Source organism: Pongo abelii, chromosome 6 (assembly GCF_028885655.2).
Source record: "Pongo abelii isolate AG06213 chromosome 6, NHGRI_mPonAbe1-v2.0_pri, whole genome shotgun sequence".
NCBI classification, from domain to species: domain Eukaryota; kingdom Metazoa; phylum Chordata; class Mammalia; order Primates; family Hominidae; genus Pongo; species Pongo abelii.
The window spans coordinates 120,947,419-120,971,664 of NC_071991.2; the positions used below are offsets into that span (position 1 = coordinate 120,947,419).

Here is a 24,246-nt window from a genome sequence, read left to right on the forward strand (position 1 = left end):
TGTGCTTCAGACTCCAGGAAACTGGTAACAGCCATTGCTGTTGCTCTGGAAGTCTTCCATTCTGGCGTCTCTCAGTGAGATTTAAGATAAAACTTCTTGGAAGCATCCTATATGGTTGGATCAGGTAGAAGATGTGGAGGGCACTAAATGTGATACTTACCTTTGGATTGAGTATGTGTGAGACACAGTAGCCAGTTCTTTCTGTTTGAAGCAAAGTTCACAGTGTTTTCCCATGGAATCTATTTTCTAGGTTTTGTGGAAGTTAAATATCCAGGCATGACACGCAGTGGTCAGCAATTGCATGTTCTGTGCAATTGCTATATTCCTGAGTGTCTGAATACCCCTAAATATATGGTTACCCACATTGTTTTAATATCATTTCAATGAAGCAACAAGTTTAATCACCTTTGACTGGAGGCTGCCAACATTTGCTTAGGCTTTCCTTTGACTCATTTGAACCCCTCAACCTGTGTTCGACTCTATACCCGGTCCCCTCATTGGGGGCCTGCCCTTCATAATCACCTGAAGTACCCAGGAAGCTAAATTGAGTCTGTGGGTTGGAGGGTGCCCTGTTTAAATCAGAACTTCAACTATAGTGATTTGCATACTTCCTACAATGATTCTAGAGTATCTGAAGACCCTCTCTTCAACAGAAAACCTTATCTGACAATCAAAAATAAGGTTTAAAATACAAGTACATTTAAGAGAGGTAGAATGATATCTGAACATTTTTTTAAATAATGGACTTTGATAAGGGAAAAGGGATGAGAACCCCAAGTCCACAGAAGAAAAGAATAGATATTTTCTACAGCCAAAGGCTTCATAATTTGTTCTATGAATATGGAAAATATCTTGAGGACCATCTAGACCATTTGAATATATCTGGAAAGACTACTTCAATAATGTCTCTCATTTATCCTGGGTTTTACAGTTCATAAAGAATTTCACATACATCACCTCACTTGATTCTTACAGCTACTCTAGGAACAGGGGAGGGAAGGGGTTAATTATCTCCACTCTATAGTTAAGAAAACCAGTCTTCTAGTTAACTAAAGTAGTAAATGTCAGAGCTAGGACTTGACTTCAAATCCCTAGGACCTGACTCCAAATCCCAACTTGACTCCTTCCAAGTCAACTTGACTTGACTCCTTCCATATCATCATTTTTAGCTCATCAAGAATAGGAAGGGATCATTCACAATAGCCAAAAATCAGAAACAATTCAAATGTCCATCAACTGGTGAATGGATGAACACAATGTGGCATATCCAGATAATGGGATCCTGTTTGTTAACATGCTACAACATGTGTGAACCTCAAACACATTAGGTTAGGTGAACCTCAAACACATTGAGTTAGGTGAACCTCAAACACATTAAGTTAGGTGAACCTCAAACACATTAGGTTAAGTCAAAGATGCCAAACAGAAAAGATCACAAATCGTATAATTCCATTTATATAGAATATCCAGACAAAGTGAATATCGAGAGACTGAAAACAGATTAGAGGTTGCTTGGGGCTAGAGCATAGGGACAAAGGTTGACTACAAATGGGCACAAGGGATCTTTTTGAGATCATGGAAGTGTTCTAAAATTGGTTTGTGGTGATAGTTGCACAACTCAGTAAATTTACTAGAAGAAAAAAAATCATTGAACGTTACACTTAAGGTAGGTGAGTTTTATGATATGTAAATTTCACCTCAGTATGTCTCCTTAAAAAAAAAAAAAAAGAACAGGAGGAGCATGTGTCTTACTGGCAGAGAATGCCATGTTTACAACCTCACAGAGAGGCCCAGCACAACAATGGAATCATCTGGCTCGGAGGAAAGCACTTGGTTCTTGTGCTGGCAGCACATGATTTATTGGTTTTGCCCTGCTGATAAGGCCATTAAAAGCAGATGATGACACATTCTTCAAGGGCAACACAAAGCCTGCTGCCTTCACCAGTCTTACTGGACCTCAACCCGAACACATGTAGCTTGTTCTGCCAGCCTCTGACATTTTCATTTTGTTTGTAATATAACTTTTCCACCTTTTAAAAATATATATTTTAGAAAACAAATGCAATAAAACATGTAGATTGGAGAGCTAAAAGTGAAAGTTTCCAGTCCTGTTAAGGGCAGGAATTGGCAAGGGATCATGTTACCAGCGGGATGGGGTCTTTTGTAACTTCTCTGAAAACCAGCTCTGATTCACTGAGGATGCCTTAGAAAGGAGAACAAAGAGAAACTGGGGACTCCTGGCGGGGGGAATCAGAGAAGGCAAATATTCAACAGGCCCTAGATCTCAAGAACACAGGGCGCTGTGGAAGTAAAGGTCAGTTAGGAGATGTGAGTCTGTGTGAAAAGAGAGGGCCTTTGATTTTCATGATAAAATTTCAAAAAAAAAAAAAAATCTCAGTAACCAGATACCAGCTTTCAAGCGCTAACTGTCCCATTGTCGGGCCACACTGAGTCCTCACATTCCTGTACTTTGAAACTGACTTTACCTCTCTGCCCTCATTCACAGCAAGATCTCAACTTTTCTGCCCTTTAATGTAGCATTTACCTGCAGGACCTGGAGTCTTCTAAAGTGACAGTTGTCATGACCCTGAGGAGGGAACCATACGAAGGAGATCCCTGTCTTGGGTGCTCACCTTCCACATCATTCTTCTTCATACTACAGCGAACAACTCTGTCCAAACTTGTCAGACCAACACTCGGGGTTTCAGGACGGGTAATTGCTGAAATGAATGGAAGACCTTCTACTCCACCTCTAGGAAAATTTCCTTTATGAGAACTTTAGGTGAGCTTTATTAGAACCTTCTAGTCCACCTCAAGAAAATTTCTTTTTATTACAACTTAAATCTGTTTCCTGTTTCATAAGTGGAATTCCATATTCACCATCTGCTGTGTAAGATGAAAGACTTGGTTGATAAATTCAGCTATTTCTCATTTTTTTTTCTGAAAATCTTTTTCTTTGGTCTTTACAGTTTTAACATTATCAGTTTATCTTTCTAATTGCTTGTGTGGGACTTATTATTACATGTTTGAATCAGATTAACAAACAATAAGTAAACCTACTATACACAGGTGAAGCATTAGATGCTCTATTACAAATCTTTGTCTTTCATCCCATCCTTATTTCATTTTGATACGTTTTGAAATGCCTAACTAGTAGATCTCAATGTGAGAAGCAGTTTGGACTCATTAGAACATAATTATACCCATCACTTACTAGCTGGGCATACTTATAGGGATTTTTTAACCTCCCAGAACCTCAGAACCCACTTTTATCCTTTGTAAAATGGAACTAATTCAGTAGTATTTACTTCAGCAAGTGTTGTCTCAAACAAGTTAAGTGTTAATATACACACTTATTAAATGGAGATCACATTAGCATGTCGTACTGCCTGGCACATTGACTTTAGACAAAAGTATTTTATAAACTATAAATATTATACAATTGCAAGATATTATAAATAGCTCCAATAATTTTAAATTTGACTCATGCTCACTACCACAAGCTGGCACAGCTGGGAGATTTGCTTGGCTGCCAAACCTAAGAGTGAAGACTTGATAAGGGTATTGCCAGTTCTCATCTGATCCCTTTGGCCTGTTTGGTTGTTGTCTGTACAGAGCCTGACCTCCGCCTGACATTCTCCCCTGGGAGCCTCTTTCCAGCTATCTGAGAAGCTCCCAGCAAACTGACTGAGCAATGTCGGAAGCTTAACTTCCTTAGGAGCCATTACATTAGTTCAGCAGCCTAATTACAAATCATCCGTAGGAAATGTTGAAAACCCAAACCCTTCCGTGTAACTGGGAAACATGTTAGATCTATTTCAGGCAGCAACCTTGCACCTGTACATGAGAGAAATTAGATTAAGACTTTTTTTTTAAAAGGCAGGTGCAGAGGGAGGGCGAAAATTAGGAATAGCTTGTTAACAGTAGACTCAACATTTGTGAGAATAAAAGAATTTCCAGTTTCACAAATTTGCAAATGATAATGTAACATATTGTTGATGAAAAAGCTAAACTCTGTAAAAGATTTAAACAGGTTTATTCTGAGCCAATATGAGTGACCATGGCCCAATGTACAGTCTCAAGAGATCCTGAGAAAGAGTCCCCAAGGCAGTTGGGTTATAGCACTTGGTTTTATACATTTTAGGGAGATAGGAGTTATAAGTAAAGACATAAATCATACATGGAAGATGCACATTAGTTCAGCCTAAAGAGGCAGGATAGCCCGGGCGCGGTGGTGCATGCCTGTAATCCCAGCACTTTGGCAGGCCAAGGCAGGCTGATCACGAGGTCAGGAGTTCAAGACCAGCCTGGCCAATATGGTGAAATAATTTTAAATTTGACTCATGCTCACCCTGTCTCTACTAAAAATACAAAAATTAGCCAGGTGTGGTGGCACATGCCTGTAGTCCCAGCTACTCAGGAGGCTGAGGCAAGAGAATCGCTTGAACCCAGGAGGTGGAGGTTGCAGTGAGCCAAGATCGCGCCACTGCACTCCAGCCTGGGCGACAGAGTGAGACTCCGTCTCAAAAAAAAAAAAAAAAAAAAAAAAAGACAGGATAGCTTGAAGTAGGGGCCATCTTACAAGTGGATTTAAACATTTTCTGACTGGCAATTAGTTGAAAGAGTTAAACTTTGTCTAAAAACATAGGAAGTCAGTAGGAAGAAATGTTTGAGCTAAGACAAGGAGGTTGTAGAAGCCAAGGCCCTTGTTAAGTAAACAAAGTTTCATAGGAGGCAACCCTCAGAGAATATGTGATGCTATACCAGAGTCACGCTGTAATTTGGAATCTTATTGCCACAAGAGAAGTTTTGTCAGTCTTACTATAACCTCCCAAGAGGTTCGCCTTGTCCACTGCCTAGAGAGAGTGGTTCTTCAAGACAGGGGAATTGCAATAGAGAAAGAGTAATTCACGCAGAGCTGGCTGTGAGGGAGACTGGAGTTTTATTATTCAAATCAGCCTCCCTGAGCATTTAGGGAGCAGAGTTTTTAAGGACAACTTGGTAGGTGAGGGGAAGCCAGTGAGCTGGGAGTGCTGACTGGTCACAGGTCAGAGATGAAATCCACAGGGAGTCGAAGCTGTCTTCTTGTGCTGAGTCAGTTTCTGCGTGGGGGCCACAAGATCAGATGAGCCAGTTTATCGATCTGGGAGATGCTATCAAGTGCAGAGTCTGCAAAATATCTCAAGCACTGATCTTAGGAGCAGTTTAGGGAGGGTCAGAATCTTGTAGCCTCCAGCTGCATGACTCGTAAACCATGATTCCTAATCTTGTGGTTAATATTAGTCCTACAAAGGCAATCTAGTCTCCTGGAAAGAAGCAAGTCTACTTTGGGAAAGGGCTGTTATCATCTTTCTTTTAAACTATAAACTAGGTTTCTCCCAAAATTAGTTCAGGCTACACCCAAGAATGAACAAGGACAGCTTGGAGGTTAGAAGAAAGATGGAGTCAGTTAAGTTAGATCTCTTTCACTGCCTCAATCATAATTTTGCAAAGGCGGTTTCATTATGATCTCTGATGTTCATGCTGGCCAGTTGTGCCTAAACTCCAAAACGGAGAGGGTTTAATGAGGTGTGTCCGACCACCTTCCCATCACGGCCAAAATTCAGTTTTTCAGGTTTCTCTGAGGTCCCCTTGGCCCAAAGCGCTGTCTGTTCAATAGAATGGAGCGGGTGGGAGGTGCTTAGGATCTTATTTTTGGTTTACAATATGATTTCAATGTTTCCTCACCAGCAAACTGAGGACAACTTAAATAAGAAAGGCATCCATGAAAGGGACAAAAATGCCACTACGAGATATGAGCACTTAGTGGCCAGCTGGGCTCACTCATTAGATTGGGGGACATACTCAAAGGCAGACTGACCATGAAGAGTGAGTTTCAGGTCCTTGTGAGTGCTGGGGTTTCCAGGATTAGTAGAGAGCTCTTGGTGGGGAGAAAAGCCAGGTTACAATGAAGTGGCATTACTCTGAAAGCATTTCTAATAAACTCCTTAAAGGCATCAAAGAAGAAAGAAGTCTAAATCACTTAAGACCCAGTACTTTATCATGATTTCTATTATTGTTTTAAATACATTTTCACTTTTATAACTAATTTTGTATTTATAATTTTATATTATTAAAGAGGTTCCCAACATTGTATAATTCTTGGGCTCTATAACAGTGGATTTACCCTTGCCTACTCTCCAACTCATCTGTTTTGTATTGTTTTGTTTTGCTTTCTCTCTCTCTCTCTCTCTCTGTGTGTGTGTGTGTGTGTGTGTGTTTAATTACTTCCTGAACACTTAATAATTATGCTAGCCCCTGAGGAGGGCAAATGGGGCAGACATGGTTTCTTCCTTGAAGAAAAGGCTTTTCCAGCGAAGACCTATTTGAAGCAGGTAATCCCAACTGGGATACTGCCATGAAATAGTTTTGTAGGAGCTGGGAAAACTAAGCTGGCTTCAGACATCAGGAAAGACCTCCCTGAGGAAGTGTTACTTAAGACTTGAGTAAAGTAGAAGAGGCAAAGGCTTTCCAGGCAAAGAAAGGAGCAGTGCAGTGGATTGGGGATGAAGGGTGTGTGGACAATTCAGCCCAAAGTCGCTCAAGTGTTAGAGCTGGAAGAAGTGGCCCAAGTTGAAGTTGGAGAGGTGAGTAGGGCTTGATGCCGGAAGGGCCAGAGTCTGCAGTTGAAGGTTCTGCCTGAAGGACAATGGAAACCATTCGAGGGTTTTAGCCAGGGAATTAGTTGATGAGATTTGTGTTCTAAAAGGTTAACTCTGGCTGCATTATGGTAAAGGGGAAAGAATCATGCAGCAATGTACCAGGGAGACTGCTAGTCCATCATGACCATTATCCAAGAAAATGAGGACAGCAGCTTAGATTCAAGCAGGGAGAACAGCAAGAAATGAAGTAAGATTCAAGAGCTGTTTAAAATATAAGAGCTCAGGCCTTCCAAAGGAATATAATGATGTTGGTGAAGGCAGGAGACAAAGGTAGAACATAGGCTGCAGCACATGGTGGATGAGGATACTATTTTCAGAAATGTGGAAGCTGATTACCTGAGTGACAAAATTATCTGTACACCAAACCCCTGAAACATGCAATTTACCCATGCAGCAGACCTGCATATGTACCCCTTGAACCTAAAATAAAAGTTGGAAAGAAAAAAAAGTGACAACAGAAATGAAATAAGGAAAGAAGAAAAGAAATATAGAAGGCTGGGAGAGTGGGTGAGGAAAGTATAAAGGGAAATTAAAACACTGGTTTGGGGCAGGTTGAGTTTTAGCTACCAGTGATATACTCAGATGGAGATTCCCTCCCTCCTTCCCTTCCTCTCTCCCCTTCCTTCCTTCCTCCCTCCCTCCCTCCCTTCTTTCCTTCCTTCCTTCCTTCCTCCTGTCACTGAAATACACATATTAAATCTGTGCGTGATAAAAGCTTATAGTAGGCCAGGTGTGGTGGCTCGCATCTATAATCCCAACACGTTGGGAGGCTGAAGTGAGTGGATCACTAGTGGCCAGGAGTTCGAGACCAGCCAACATAGCAAAACCCTGTCTCTACTAAAAATACAAAAATTAGTCGGTGTGGTGATGGGCGCCTGTAATCCCAGCTACTTGGGAGGCTGAGGCAGGAGAATCAGTTGAACCTGGGAGGCAGAGGCTGCAGTGAGCTGAGATCGTGCCACTGCATTCTAACTTGGGCGACAGAGTGAGATTCTGTCTCAAAAAATAAAATAAAATAAAAATACAAGCCTATAGTAGAATAAAGCAGACGATCAGTGGAAATGAGGATTTTAATTAAATATGAAATATATATTACATATGATATATAAATATTATATACAATTAATAATTAAATATATTTGTATAATATATTCACTTAACTCTTTGGTGGATATAAATAGGAATGCCTAAAAAATTTTTTAAATTGGAATAGTTTCTGAAATTACCAAATTCTTCTCAAAATTTGGGGATTAATAAAGTACGAAAACAAACAATTGGTAGGGCCTTGCAACACTTCTAAACAGTAGCTGCCACAAAAACATAAGCCGCAAGCAAAGTGACTCATCTATAGGAAGTGGGAGTCTCCTTCAATAGAGACTGTTAGGCTGAAGTAGGAATTAGATACACGTATATTTAGGAGCTCTCTCTGATCACCCTATAAACACTAATTGTGGAAACACCAGATCTACTGGCAGGTCCGTTATTGCTGATTTTTGGAGGAACTGGTGAGTTTTTGCCACTCTCTTGTTGAGTCTTTATTAAATCAGGACACTTGCTAAGGTGAACAGTGTCCTTGTTAGGCAACTATGGCTATGGATGATGCTACAGGGTAATGTTATGTCCACCTAACACTAGATGGTAATAAAGTCCAAAACTCTTTGACATGGCCTAGAAAGCCCTTTAAATAAAGAAATATTCAACATGTATAAGCACCTACCATGTGAAGGGCATGATACTGGTGGCTATTAGGAGTGGGGATGGGTAGATACCAAAGCCATTTTTAAAAAGTAGTACCTGAATCAGGGCCAGTTTCTGCCTCATCTCCACCTACTCCACCTAGCCAAACAGTCTAGTTTTTGTTTTTGTTTTCATACTCCTGTGCATTTGCCCAGAGGCTGCTCTTTCGGCCTGGAAAGCTCCATCTGATTCTGCACTTTCTCTGACTCCACTCACATAGGCTATATTGCTTCTTTATCTGTGCCCCATGGTTCTTCCCTCCCTGGCGCCTGGCTAGAGGCATCACTGCACTGTGTTATTGTCAGCTGTCTGCCTCTCTCCCAGGAGTATGAACTCCTTGAGGGCAGAGACTAGATCAATTTCCATTTTCTGTTTATAATCCCAGCTTCCACTACAGACTTGTTCCACATAACGTAGTTGGTAAATGTGCGTTGAATAAACAAACCAACAAAGAGATGATAGTATTTTCAGGAGGAAAACAAAAGGAAAAAAGTTGAAAGGGGAAGCTCTGTTGTCACTAAAAAGGGAATTGCCAATATATTGGGAGATAGTATGTATCTGAGTGTATCTGAATATATCTCATTGGGAAGCCAAAACTACGAAAAAATTCTATCCCAAGGCAAATTTTTTTAAACAAAAAATGTTAATCGTCAAAAGGCTTGGAGTATTATTGACTGTAAAAACAATTCTATCCAAAAAGATAATGTGACCAAGTAAAAATCTCAAAATACAAAAAGCTGATGCTTGGAACATATAGTGACTGGATTTTTTCAATGTAGACAAAGTTCCAAAGAAAACTAAATTATTCACCATATTTAATTCTAGCCAGGGTCAGGCGGGTAGTGTTTGATCACTCAGCAGAATTGTATCCAGGAGATTTAAAGTTTGTGAAGGATACTTACAGGGGGAACCAAGAAGTATCCAACCAATTTGAACCAACTCATAAGATCATTCGTGAGTTGTGATTATTATCATAATCGGAGTGATTTGTAACAAATATACTAGGATATCTAAATGACTATTGTTTTTAAGGCAGTGTCTTTGAGAGGCCATAATGGCTTTTTCTACTGATGCTGCCACACAGCAAAAACACACACAAAAACGAACAAACAAAAGGCATTAAGCCTTCTCTTTTGGAGCCATTTTCAGAGTCACTCACGGGACACATAAGATTTGGGAAAAGAAATCCATGTGAGACGATATTTATTCTGGGTTGTTCCAAAGAGAAAATTTAAAATATGTGGATTTTTCAAGAGACTAGTTTCAGAGCAATAAAAAGAATTTTCTGAAGATTTGAGTCATCCAACAATGAAATAAGCTTTTGAAAATGTGCTATTTTCACTGAAGATGTTCAAGCAAACACTAGATGATCACATATAGAAGTGATACAAAATTCATGTATTTCAAAGTCCTTTTGAAATCTGAGAATCTGTGATTCTAAAATATCTGAATACTAAATGTATATTATAGTTTGCATGTATCGAGCCCAGGTCTGTGTTCAAATGTTACCTTACTACAGAGATCTTCCTAGATGAAATATTACCCCCAAAATCTTCCTTCCATTTTACCCTGCTCTATTTTTCTCCGTAGAACTTGCATCTAATGTGTTCTATATTTACATGTTTGTCTAGATATTGTCTGTCTCTCCCATCTAGAATGTAAGCTCTGTGGAGGAAGGAACTTTGTTGATTTTGTTCACTTCTCTAAGCCAAGCAACTAAATTAGAATCTGGCATGTAATATGTGTTTAGTCAATTGTCCAATGAAACTTAGCAAAAAAAAGGATGTTACTGAACAATTACAAACATGAGAGAGATAGGGTAAAACACAATTCCAGTGTTTCTTTGCACATATTTATATACCCTAAAACTCGCACAGTAGTCAACATATCACATGTGGCCAATACATATTGTTGAAAGAACGAACTCATGCTATCATTTATATGTCTTTTCTTCTTTTTTTCCCAAAAGCACATAGATTTTTACATGGCTGTAATCCTTATTCATCTTTTTACCTAAAATGTGGTACTAGAGCTGAATGACTCATCTCATGCATCAGATTTGGCTATCATGACTTGATGTCATTGCCAAAAATCAAACCCATTCAAATAAAAAAGATGGTCCCTCACTGAGCTGAGGTTACACAAAAGCATATTCTACAGGCTGTAAAAAAAAAAAACAAAAACAAAAAACAAAAAAAAGCACACAAATGAACTCATTATTTCTAATTCGATCATCATCTCTCTCATTAGCATCACTGAAAAGTGTCATAGTTATTTCTGGAGTAGAATACCATAACGAGTTAAGATCAAAATAGCTAGCCAAAACATTCTCACGAGAGAGCAAAGTCAGATAGACTTATACACATTCTGATTTCAAAACTTATTATAAAGCTACAATAATTAAGACCATGTGATATTGCATAAGGATAGATATATAGATTTGTAGAACAGACTTGACTGTCTAGAAATAAACCCTTGTATTTACGGTCAGTTAATTTTCCACAAAGGTGCCAAGGTAATTCAATAGAGGAAAGTATAGTTTTTTTCAACAAATGGTGCTAGGACAATTGAATATCTGTGTGCAAAAAGATAAATTTGGGCCAAGTGTTGTCACTCACGCCTCTAGTCCCAGCACTTTGGGAGGCCACGGCGGGGGCAGCACTTGAGTCCATGAGTTTGAAACCAACCACCTGGGTAACATGGCAAAACACTGTCTCTACAAAAAATTTAAAAAAAAAAAATTAACTGGACGTGGTTGCTTGCCGTGTGTAGTCCCAGCTACTCCAAAGGCCGAGGTGGGAGGATCACCCGAGCACAAAAGGTAGAGGCTACAGTGAGCTATGATGGTGCCATTACACTCCAGCCTGGGCAACAGAGTCAGACTCCGCCTAAAAAAAAAATAAAAATAAAAAAGATGAATATATAACTTTACCTTACATATACACATAAATAAGTCAAAATGGGTAGGAAACCTAAATAAACCTAAAACTATACAATTTTCAGAATAAAATATGAGTAAATCTCTGTGGCCTTGGGTTGGAAAAAAATTTTCTTCTTCTTTTTTTTTTTTAAATGAGACAGAGTCTCGCTGTCACCTAGGCTGGAGGGCAGTGGCACCATCTTGGCTCACTGCAGCCTTGGCTTCCTGGGTTCAAACCATTATCCCACCTCAGCCTCCTAAGTAGCTGGGTTTATAGGCATCTGTCACCATGCTCGGCTAATTTTTGCATGTTTGGTAGAGACAGGGTTTTGCCATGTTGGCCAGGCTGGTCTCAAACTCCTGGGCTCAAGTGATCTGCGCACCTCAGCCTTCCAAAGTGCTGGAATTACAGGTGTGAGCCACCGTGCATGGCCAGAAAAAGATTTCTTAACTATAACACCAAGCAATACAAGAAAAAAATTGATAAATTGGTCTTGGACTTCACCAAAATTTAAAAAGTTTGCTCTTCAAAATGAATCAAAAGACAAGCCCCAGAATAGAAAAAAAAATCATATACCTAATAAAATATTTGTCTCCAGCACATATAAAGATTCTTACAACTCAATAATAAGGAGACAATTAACCCAATTTTAAAATGGGCAGTGAGCTATGTTCACTTTACTGTACTCCAGCCTGGGTGACCAAGCAAGACCCTGTCTCAAAAAGTTGTTTAAAAAAGGGGGAGGTCAGATTTGAATAAATATTTCACCAAAGAAGATATAAGATGGCCAATAAACACATGAAATGATGAACATCATTGGTTACTAGGGAAATGAAAATTAAAACTATCATTTGACACCCTCTAAAATGACTATAATAGAAAGTCAAGCAATAATAGGTGAGGATGTCAAGAAACCGGAACTCTCATTCATTGCTGATGGGAATGTAAATTGGTACAGCCGTTTTGGAAAACAGTTTTTTACAGTTTCTTAAAAAGTAAATTGACCATATAACCCAGTAATTCCGCTCCTACATATCTACTCAAAATAAATGAAAACTTGAGGTTACTCAAACACTTGCATGTAAATGTTCATAGAAACTTTATTCATAGATAAAAGGTAGAAACCCAAAGCTAGAAACAACCCAAATATTCACCAGCTGCTGAAGGTATAACCAGAATAACATGTACTATACATATATTGATAAATGTATTTTTGTATGCATTAATATTTTTAATAGATTTTACATATCTATAAAATGGTATTATATTTATGAAGTCCTATAAACTATGGATTTATTTTAACATATACACAACAATATGCTCATATATAATTTCTTTTTTTAATTTGTGCAAATGTATGGAGTACATAAGAAAATTTGTTGCATATATATAATATGTAGTGATTAAGTCATATATATAATTTCAAATTAGCATCTCTTCCATTTTCAGACCAGGTACAAATCTGAGCTCAGATTCTAGCTGTCTCACTTCTTAGCTCTGTGCTCCCATGCTAATAACTTAACCTCTCTGAGTGTGTACTAGTTAAGTACAGGCACTAATGTACACCTTACAGGATTGTGGAATTAAAGGAGATAATGCTTAGCACTGGAATGGCATAATGTCAGTCCTTAATAAATCATATCCAGTATTATCGTTTGTCTTTTTAGGGTTTCATTTCCAAGTCTAGATTTTTACTAGTAATCATGGTGAGTAGGAAGAAGCATTTAGTTCAGTGGAGAAAGACACCTCTCTGTACTTTCAGCTCTCCAACTTCTGACGTTTCACTTAATCTCTGAGAGCCTCAGTTGCCAACATCTATAAATGAGAATCATGTTATTCATCTCACAGGATTTATGATTAGAAAAACTTATTAAGTGCTTTGTAAACTGCAAAGTACAATAAAATTATGAAATGCTATATTATTATGACCTTTTGTCCCCATCAATACCACCTACAGTATGTTTATAGAAGAACCAGAATAACTACCCATGGAGTATTGTGGAGACATTTCTCAACCCTAAGATTATAATGAAAGAATCTTTTCATGGCCATGGTGGTGGTGGCAAGTCATTTTCAAAATAAATTTTATTTCCCTGTTGTTTGAATACAAAGTGAGAAGAACTGTGTTACTCCTTATCTGAAACACTCTGCCTGTCCTCATGAGCTATCAGACTCAGCTAAATATGGCCCTGGCCAGTATGTTAATAATCCCCACTGGTTCTGAGACCTCCATCCACCACCGATGTGACATTCTTTGTGTTCAAATGTCTAGCTGACGTCTGATGCTTAAAACAGCCCATGCCTTCACCCCTCTCTGCATTGTCACAGCCCTGTATCACCACTCTTAAAAGGCTCCCACAGCCACTCCTAGCACCAGTTGTTGACCAGCCTGCCACTTGCCTCCCTGCCTGCTTCTGGCTGCCTTGAATGCCTGGTCCTTCAAGCTCCTTCTGGGTCTGACAAAGCAGGGACCATGTCTACCTTTGGCTACCGAAGAGGACTCAGTAAATATGAATCCATTGATGAGGATGAACTCCTCGCCTCCCTGTCAGCTGAGGAGCTGAAGGAGCTAGAGAGAGAGTTGGAAGACATTGAACCTGACCGCAACCTTCCTGTGGGGCTAAGGCAAAAGAGCCTGACGGAGAAAACCCCCACGGGGACATTCAGCAGAGAGGCACTGATGGCCTATTGGGAAAAGGAGTCCCAAAAACTCTTGGAGAAGGAGAGGCTGGGGGAATGTGGAAAGGTAGGCTCTTGGGACTTTTCCTTGGCTAACCCCACCTCCCCATCTCCCCGTCCCAAACCCAGACACTTGTTTTCCCTAACTTCTCAATTCTCATCACTTGAATTTTCCTATAACCCATTTATACTTGCTACTAAATCATTTTTCAGGATGAAATAATCATGTAAATGCTATGGCCACCCAATGGATCATAATATGTAAAATTCTTAATTGGGGCTCTTTGATTACAAATAGAAAGCTCAAGAGGAAAATAATTCACAACCAGCGTATGGGATTCAATATTTTGCCAAACATAAGTCTTGTTTGAGCTATAAGTTGGTAATGTGGCATAATATTTGTTCCCAAGATATATGCATACATATAAATGTATACTTTTTTTTCAGTTAAGTACATTTATTTTCTCCTATAAAGACAAAAATGGGAACGCTGGTTGCTTTGACTGTGATAGTAGCTATGGTGAAACGGTTCTTTTTCAATACCAAGAAGTATGGGGTGGTGGGAAGTACATGACACTGAGAGTCATAGGGCCTTGTTACGAGTCCCTGCTCTGTTCCCACGTCTTTAGACCTTGAACAATCACTTATACAGGGTTCTCTTTCCCTCTGGACATTGAGGGAGTTAGAGACAGTGTTTCTTTTGTGAATCAAGAACCCCTTTGAGATTTTGATAAGTTATAAACCTTCTTAAGAAAGTAGCCCTGGGCTTGTGCAAAATACACCAACTTTTGCATAGAATTTCAAAATGATAACACATCCTGAAACCCATCTGAGGACTCAGGGGCAGCACAGCTATATAGATGATCTCTTAGATTTCTGTCTCCTTTACGATGGTGATCCGGAGGTTAGGAAATGTGCTTATATCAGAGCTGAGGTCTATAAAGCTCTTGTGTACTGCCCAGTAAACAGTTACTTTGAATTTGCTAAATGAGTCATTACCAGAAGGAAGTCCAAAAGACTATTATTCTCTGGGAAAACAGTAATGATAATAAAGTGTCCATATAACAAAAAACAAAATTCTTCCAGAATTATGGAAGAACACAGGCCAGGAGAAACAGTTTAAAACCCTTGCACTCTGTTGGAATCATCTAAAATCAAAATGGCCTAAAGCCAATGGCAAGACTTCCACAGTACTAATCTAGGGCTGTTAGATGATCTTGATGATAGGGTTATGTGGGCCACAATTGCAGCAAGATATGTGTGAGTTTTGTCCATGTCAATCATTGCAGGAAGGGCCACTGGGATCTGGCCAGGGTGTGCCAAGGCCACAGTATTGATCAGCTAGAAGGGGTGTGTTAGAAGGAAGGTCACATACAAGTCAGTACTTGGGCAGGTCAATTCCTCCACAACCATTGTTTTAAGAGGGATTTTTTTTTCTTTGATGTGATAATGAGCATCAAAATAATAATGACATTATTATCACAATTATTTGAAACTCTCCTTAATAAAATAAAACTGGCCGGCTATGCTGGCTCACGCCTGTAATCCCAACACTTTTTTGGGAGGCTGAGGCAGGAGAATCACTTGAGCCTAGGAGTTCAAGACCAGCTCTGGCAATATAGTGAGATCTCAGCTCTACCAAAAAAAAAAAAAAAAAAAAATTAGCTGGGTGTAGTGGACCATTAGCAGGTGGTAGTCCCAGCTGCTCAGGAGGCTGAGGTGGGAGGATGGCTTCAGCATGGGAGGTTGAGGCTGCAGTGAGCTATGGTTGTGCCACTGCACTCAGCCTGAGCCACAAACCAAAACCTTGTCTCATTAAAAAAAAAAAAAAAAGAATAAAACTGACTCAGAATATCCAGGCTGTACAACCAGCATATCAACAATCCAACAAAGGCTTTTTAATGTCACAATGACATGATAGTGGTGGGAACCAAAGGGCAAAACCTATCGTCAGCCGGACAAACCCACCTGATTCTGCCAAAGGTTTTGCTGATCCCTGCCAATGGCTTATCAGCTCAATTAGAGAGGCTGCTGTGTTGATGGACTTCAGTTCCTTTCTAGGCTATTAACTTTTCTCCCAGTACTTTCCCTGCTGGCCAGCTGTCTGTAGTTGCAAGGCGTGATGAGCAGGAGCTTGCTGATGGAGGGTGCAAATCCAATTCCCACAACAGGAAAAATCTTCAAGCAGCTGTGGGGTGGCTGGGGGAGCAAGGTAGTTGCATAAGTGAAGAGCCATAAAGAAGGGACCCTGAGAAGAGTGGAGGGTCTTGATTGATTATCAGGTGGCTGGCTCTGTAAAGGCTTATAAAAAGCAGAAGCAACACCTGTTGAATGCCAGCCTTTCTGCCCACTTGGGCTTACACAAACTTATGCTGCATTGGGGCTCCCTGGGACCCTAGAATCCCAATGGTCTAGCTCCCCTATTGAGCAGTGGTTAAATCTCAGCACGGGTGCCAATGAGTTTCTCCCATTATCTCACTTCATTCTTAACTTTCTGCACTTGAGAACTGAGACAAGGCAAGCTTAAGAAACTCATTAGAGGTTAACAGCTTGTACACAGAAGTGAAAATTAAAGAACATTTCAAAATTGTGGGTGCCCAGTCAGCAGCATCAGCATTACCTGGGATCTTCTTAGAACTGCAAATTATAGAGCTCCCCTCAATCTGAAGAATGATAAAACTCTGGGGATGGGGCCCAACAATTGGTGCTCTCACAGGTGATTATGACACATAGTAAAACTTAAGAACCACTCAACTACAGTTACCTCCTGAACAACATGGGGGTCAGACGAACCAACTCCTGCCCCTACAGCATCCAAAATTCATGTATAACTTTTGACTCCCCCAAACCTTAACTACTAATAGCCTACTGTGGACCAGAAGCCTTACCAATAACATAAACGGTCAATTAACACATACTTTGAATGTGATATGTACATCATAATAGGGAGGCGATCAGGAGAAACAACCGGCCACTCTTCTCATTACCTGATTTGTTTTCTAAGTTTACTAACATTCCCCTTCTCCTTGTCCAGTCCCTTGCCATCTCATCTCCCACATCCTTATTCTACACCCTCCTTCCCACCTCCATTCTCCAAAGAATCAGGGTTAATGCCAAAGCAGTGGCATATAGGAAATCTGTAATAAAACAGGCCCCCTAGGGACAGAGAATTTTATAAAGTAAGCAAAGTCTGCTTTTTGCATCCTCTCGCCTTGCCTCTGTAGACACCTTTTCCCCTTCTGTTCTTTCTCCAGATGTCCCCCACCTAGGGTGACTAATCATCTCAGATTGTCCGGGACTATCTAGATTTCACAAGTAAAATCCTGGGAAACCCTTCACACTCAGGCAAACTGGGAGGGTTTGTCACCTTTCTCCTGTGTGTAGTCCTGACTCTCAGCTGCTGTTAACCAATGTCAACTTAGAGCCATTCGGTAAACAAATAATTATTGAGCTCCTACTACATGCTAAGCACTGTGCTAGGTGAGCAAAGCAGACATGGTCCGCTGCTCTCAACAGCTAACAGTCTGCTGGGAAAAACAAGTGACCAAAATAAAGTGTGACAGGTACTTTTTTGGGGGTGGGTATAATGGTATGGGAATGCATCTGAGGGATATTTGGAGGGGATGTCAAAGAAGGCTTTCTGGGAGATCTATCATTTAGATGCTATATGACAACTCACAGTTTCAGATATTATCTGTCCAGGTACATTATAAAGGGAAAACAGATCTTGCAGATAGAGCCAGAGGGTCTTTAAAAAACCAAAGGGAATAAAATGTAACGGTGTCATACAAGGCCTTATACCTTGGATTTTGAGACGGGCCCCTTTCCTCCAAATACTAAAACAGCTAAAAATACATACAAACACATGAACACACACAGCTTTACAGGGACTAGAATTATAAGGAATTTGGAGTGGAATGGGGTGAGGAGAAGTCAGCCCACAATTCTTTCCTTCCTCGGGTTAATCCATTTGTTTCACTGGTGGACAGGGAAGGCTTCCTCTCTCCCCTCACATATGCCCGGAGACTTGGCTAGAGCCACACTCTTTTTCTTGTGTTGTTGCATTGTGACTTGCAGCCAGCTGCCACCAAACATTTCTCTCTCTCTCTCTCTCTCCCTCTCTCTCTCTCACACACACACAAACACACACACACACACACGCACACACAGAGTATCCGTCTCTCTCCCTGCTCCTGAAGAAGTGAATAAATTAAGACTGGAAAAGTCATCCCAGGAGTGGCTGACCCCTTCCCCAGGCCATCACTCGGTGCCTGCCACTCCAAACAGTGGATAACTTGGAGGCTATTTTGTGACAGCAACTGGGCAAACAAACCTGGAGACAAGGGCAGTGTTTTCCAAAGCTAGATCCACATGCTTCAGGCAGCGGGCGCCCTCGAGGTAAAAAAAAAGTTGCCAATATAGAGAGAAGAATCAGGGCTTGGAGGACAGGGCAGGGTCCCAGGGCTGTAGAGAAGATAAAGAGAAAGGACTAAAAAGACAGCAAGAGAAAAAGATCAGACTCTGTCAGCAATTTCTAGACCTTTATTTTTTTTTTTAATCAGAAAAGATAGCAAGAAAAAGAGAAACAAGGGGTCACTTGGGCATCTTTGTACAGCAAATCTTGTAAACAGGAAAGACAAAGATAGAATGAAATTGTGTTTGCCTGAAAGCCTTTCATAATTGATACATGCTAAATAATTTAAGACCATCAGGCTGGGCAATGGCTTACTTCAAGATTTTCTGCTGTTCTCTGCTGTTCCATCCACTTTACTGATTAGAATCTAGTGGATGCCAAGGGTTATTATCTTTCCCACCTGGTCTTCTACAGTCTGTCTGATTTAACCCTGGACTAGCTGGAGGTTTCAAGCTGATTTTCCCAAAAGGGTGACCTGAACGTTTTCTCTGCATCTAACTGGATTTTGATCTCCTGCTGTCCTGAGCAGCAGCCCTGCCTTTAGGCTCCCCTTGCCCAGATAAGGGACAGCTACAGAGGCAGCTCTCAGGTGATTCAGAAAGTCTTCTGCGGTAGAGCCCTGTGCCGGGCTCTACGGTAGAAGCAGATAAATGCTGGAGGAGCAAATGACAGCTCTGCTTCTGTCTACACTGAGGCAAGGCCTGGCAGAGAGTGGTTGGCTTCTGTCACATCTGCTATGGATGGGAAATTTGGGAATTTTTGAATTAAAAAGGGAAACTCATTAACATATTGTATATTTTTATTGTCATTTGATTGCCTGAGATGGAGAAATAAGAAGGAACAGAGTGATTCCAGAAGGGAGGGTTGAATTTGCTACATTGTAAGTAAATGGAGAGTAAACCAGTAAGAGTCGGTCCTCAGGAGGTGAACAAATTTATCAAGGGTTTTCCAAAGCTGAAGTTCTGATTTATTTGTTCAAATTAGCAAAATGATTATATATTTTTATTCAATAAGTTGAATTCTTGATATTCTGCAGAAAACAAGAGAAATGTTTGTAGAAAAAGCTATTGCTATTTATTGCAATAAAATGTCAGCCTTGGTCATGAGAACTAGACAGATCAGAAGCAGAGGATTGTTAACTTTTTTTATTATAAACTTATGTCACTTGCCATGTGCTACTTTTGCAAGTTAAAAAATGTACTTAAAAATGGTATCATTTTTAAGAAGCTTAATGATGATATCATACTCTTTAGGTTGCAGAAGACAAAGAGGAAAGTGAGGAAGAGCTTATCTTTACTGAAAGTAACAGTGAGGTTTCTGAGGAAGTGTATACAGAGGAGGAGGAGGAGGAGTCCCAGGAGGAAGAGGAGGAAGAAGACAGTGACGAAGAGGAAAGAACAATTGAAACTGCAAAAGGGATTAATGGAACTGTAAATTATGATAGTGTCAATTCTGATAACTCTAAGCCAAAGATATTTAAAAGTCAAATAGAGAACATAAATTTGACCAATGGCAGCGATGGGAGGTCCCCATCTGCCATTCACCCTTGTGGAAATCCTACAGTGATTGAGGACGCTTTGGACAAGATTAAAAGCAATGACCCTGACACCACAGAAGTCAATTTGAACAACATTGAGAACATCACAACACAGACCCTTACCCATTTTGCTGAAGCCCTCAAGGACAACACTGTGGTGAAGACGTTCAGTCTGGCCAACACGCATGCCGACGACAGTGCGGCCATGGCCATTGCGGAGATGCTCAAAGTCAATGAGCACATCACCAATGTAAACGTCGAGTCCAACTTCATAACGGGAAAGGGGATCCTGGCCATCATGAGAGCTCTGCAGCACAACACGGTGCTCACAGAGCTGCGTTTCCACAACCAGAGGCACATCATGGGCAGCCAGGTGGAAATGGAGATTGTCAAGCTGCTGAAGGAGAACACGACGCTGCTGAGGCTGGGATACCATTTTGAGCTCCCAGGACCAAGAATGAGCATGACGAGCATTTTGACAAGAAATATGGATAAACAGAGGCAAAAACGTTTGCAGGAGCAAAAACAGCAGGAGGGATATGACGGAGGACCCAATCTTAGGACCAAAGTCTGGCAAAGAGGAACACCTAGCTCTTCACCTTATGTATCTCCCAGGCACTCACCCTGGTCATCCCCAAAACTCCCCAAAAAAGTCCAGACTGTGAGGAGCCGTCCTCTATCTCCTGTGGCCACACCTCCTCCTCCTCCCCCTCCTCCTCCTCCTCCCCCTCCTTCTTCCCAAAGGCTGCCACCACCTCCTCCCCCTCCCCCTCCTCCACTCCCAGAGAAAAAGCTCATTACCAGAAACATTGCAGAAGTCATCAAACAACAGGAGAGTGCCCAACGGGCATTACAAAATGGACAGAAAAAGAAAAAAGGGAAAAAGGTCAAGAAACAGCCAAACAATATCCTAAAGGAAACAAAAAATTCTCTGAGGTCGGTACAAGAGAAGAAAATGGAAGACAGTTCCCGACCTTCTACCCCACAGAGATCAGCTCATGAGAATCTCATGGAAGCAATTCGGGGAAGCAGCATAAAACAGCTAAAGCGGGTAAGTAACCAGAGAACAGACACAGGGGCACAGATACAGTAAATGAGTTGTCCTCCATTGCATGGTGGTACCAAAGTCACCTCTCACAATACTTATCAATACTTTCAATATTTTAGTATGCGAGAGCAAACACACCAAGTTTGAAACGTTAGGAGCAGGCACACAAGTGAGCACATTTCTATTTGAGAGGAACGCCTGGGCCGCTTTCCCAGCCTCTCAGTCATATAAGGGCAAGGACCATTTTCATACACGCCCCAATTCCCTTAAGAAGAAAACCAGGGAATATAATCTAAATTCCAAAAGGATTCACCACTTGTCAAAAAGTTTACCACAGAGTTGTGACTGATTTGATACCTAATTTATAACATAAAATTTATAACATGGGAAAAAAATTATTACCATGCAGCAATAATCAGCCTGAGTTCTTCTCAGAGGATACTGCTAGAGACATATCCTATGGATATTTTTCACTTATCATGTGTGTTGTTTCATTGAGAGAAAATCCGCTATTTTTGTAGGTGGAAGTTCCAGAAGCCCTGCGATAAAAACACGATCTTTAGAAGAGGATGCAGAACTGTTCAGTGGTATTACACGAAATGCATTGTGAGATGTTTCTAAAATACCTTCTTCAATTCAAAATGATCCCTGACTTTAAAAATAATCTCACCCATTAATTCCAAAGAGAATCTTAAGAAACAATCAGCATGTTTCTTCTGTAAATATGAAAATAAATTTCTTTTTTATGTCGTGAGATTTGTATTGGCAAGAAGCAGTTAAAGATGCTCTTCCTATCTCCGGTTGTGTTGGTAACTCCGAGTTGTAATGAGTTCATGAAATGTGCTGTTATTTTTGTAATCTCAATAAATGTGGATTGAAGTTTTTTCCCTTTTTTTAAAGCCAAACTAATATTTTTCTGTGACTTGATACATCTGTCAGATTTTTGTAATCTCGATAAATGTGTATTGAAGTTTTTTCCCTTTTTTTAAAAAGCCAAACTAATATTTTTCTGTGAGTTAATACATCCGTCAGGTGTGTATGTAACATTACTGGACATTAAAAAAAATTACATTCTCACCCAAAAAGGGTTTGGGTCCTAAGCATTTGCCTTTCTTTGTTTCCTCTTGTTCAAGAAAATCTGATTAGATCTCTTTCTAAAGGACTGCAAGCAATAATTTATATATATATATATATATATATTTTAATTTTTTTGAGACAAGTCTTGCTCTGTTACCCAGACTGGAGTACAGTGGCACAATCACAACTCACTGCAGCCTCAAATTCCTTGGCTCCACTGATCCTTCTGCCTTAGCCTCTGGAGTCCCTAGGACTACAGACATGCACCACCACACCTGTCTAACAATTTCATTTTTTTGTAAAGACGGGGTCTCACTGTGTTGCCTAGACTGGTTTCCAACTCCTGGACTCAAGAGATCCTCCCACCTGGGGCTCCCAAAGCACCGGGATTATAGGTGTGAGCTAGCGTGCCCAGTAAGAACTTTCTTCAAAGTGAGATAAAACGTTGCGAAAAGATCCCCAATGTGATCATTATCATCTTAGATTCACTGATGCTAGACCCAGGATGGTAGCTGATGCTTCCATATTTCCAGAAGTACCATAGGTACCCAGATGTTGATTCAATCCTTTATTATAAAAATGAATGATCTCTGGAAGGAATAAAATTGAAAAGAAGTTTCTTGGTAGGAAGGAAATAAGTGCTAGAGGAATGCTGGAAGGTAAGACCCCTAAATTCAAAGCTACCTTTTGGCTGATGCTAAGGATGGACCATTCAAGTCTCTCTTTGAGCTCTCCTTGGATAAGCCTTAGTCTAGTGGGTCTCTACACAAATCACGACGATGCTAACATTCACAAAACAGACATGGGGACATGGGGCACATGCATTTTTTCCAGCTATCTTTCTACCCCTGTCACTCAAGAAGTGTTTGAATTCAAATAAGAGAAAGACATATTGAATTACCTTCACTTCACTCTAGTGCTGCACTCTAATTTATGAAAGTTATAAATCCCTCTAAAGTCCTTTGTATTAACTGTGATTAGCGATGTATCCTTTGTGTCCTACAGATTATAACAGTGATCTTGGCAAACTCTCTGAGTCACCCAGTAAATAATTGTTTGCTTCAGATATAGAGCTTTGGATCATCTCCAATCAAGAGGATTGTGTTTCACTAGAAAATCTCTCCCATAGTCCTTCGGCTTGGCTCTTTGAGTCTGTTTCTGCTGTTCAGCCATTCTCTTACAGAATAACAACCAACATAATCACTTAAAAAGTATCCCAGGGCCCATGAGCTAGTCGGTGCCCTGATTCCATGTGAGGGAGGGGAGGTGACTGATATTTTCTGAACTCAGTTGTCTCATGTTTTCACAACAACATTAAAAGGTGCTATTGTCATTTTATAGATGAGTAAACCGAGGTACAGAGAGGGTAAGGCTGGTGTCTCTGACTGTAAAGCTCATGCTCCTTCTGTGTCACTACACCTCTCTTCTTCCATCCAGACTCAGCCTCCCAAGGTTTGCTGTTCTTAGAACAGTGGAGATCTTCATTTCCCTTGGTAGAGACTTCACTATTTTCACCTCTTCACTATTTTCATCTCATGTTCACAATTACATTCGTTCTTGTTGTTCAAGGAAATAAGGTAAAATGTAGGTTTTTAAAAGGCATGTATGTGTGCAGGTGTATGAATTTAGAACAGAAAGCCAAGGCAGGGCTTCCCTTCCTCTGATCCTTGTGTGTGCATGAAGACAGGGCTCTTCTAAGTCAAAGCGTTGTGAGAGGTGAACAGCTTCCACCTCCAGTCTGATGAGGCAGAGGAGCAAAAGTTTGCTGATAAACTGGGTCATTGATTAAACCATGCAGAGATCCCAGGAGCAGGGTGTGGCAGCCCTCCTGAATAAAGAGGAAAAGGCTAGCAGGAGTATTATCAGGAGCTGGTTGGGCTGGGGAGACTGGCCAAGCCTTCTCACCAGAAGCAAGTGATGAGGAGACATGTTTTCTCCCTTGAATTTTAACAGGCTGTGGCTGTTACTGTGCCTTTCTGTGGCTTTCTGTGCCTTAAGAGAGAGCAACATGTACTTACTACGGACTTCACAAAGTTTAAATGAAGATACAGGCTCTTACATCAATCTAAGAAACAAAATTATAAAGCACATAATAAGACAAGTATAATATGGTCAGATTCTAAGTGGACACA

At 40.5% G+C, this 24,246-nt stretch overlaps 1 protein-coding gene and 1 long non-coding RNA gene across 2 annotated transcripts; one reads left to right on the forward strand and one right to left on the reverse strand.

The window, feature by feature from the left end:
• Nucleotides 1-12,721: 12,721 nt before the first annotated feature.
• On the reverse strand, nucleotides 12,722-21,779 carry LOC129060466 (uncharacterized). Its single transcript, XR_008527221.1, has 3 exons — nucleotides 21,440-21,779; nucleotides 16,007-16,237; nucleotides 12,722-13,174 (listed from the first exon to the last, which is right to left on the reverse strand). It is a non-coding gene; the product is annotated as an uncharacterized LOC129060466 (long non-coding RNA).
• LMOD2 (leiomodin 2) lies at nucleotides 13,833-22,122 on the forward strand. Its single transcript, XM_024250037.2, has 3 exons — nucleotides 13,833-14,105; nucleotides 19,706-21,040; nucleotides 21,559-22,122. Exons 1-3 carry the CDS (start codon nucleotides 13,833-13,835, stop codon nucleotides 21,583-21,585), a joined length of 1,635 nt encoding a protein of 544 aa, XP_024105805.2. The 3' UTR covers nucleotides 21,586-22,122.
• The last annotated feature ends 2,124 nt before the right edge of the window (nucleotides 22,123-24,246 follow it).

What these genes read in the sequence shown, in the direction of transcription:
- LMOD2 (XM_024250037.2), top strand. Translation starts at nt 13,833, where the DNA reads ATGTCTACCTTTGGCTACCGAAGAGGACTCAGTAAATATGAATCCATT. An exon ending in GGCTGGGGGAATGTGGAAAG is followed by an intron (nt 14,106 to 19,705) that starts GTAGGCTCTTGG and finishes CATACTCTTTAG; the next exon opens with GTTGCAGAAGACAAAGAGGA. An exon ending in GCATAAAACAGCTAAAGCGG is followed by an intron (nt 21,041 to 21,558) that starts GTAAGTAACCAG and finishes CTATTTTTGTAG; the next exon opens with GTGGAAGTTCCAGAAGCCCT.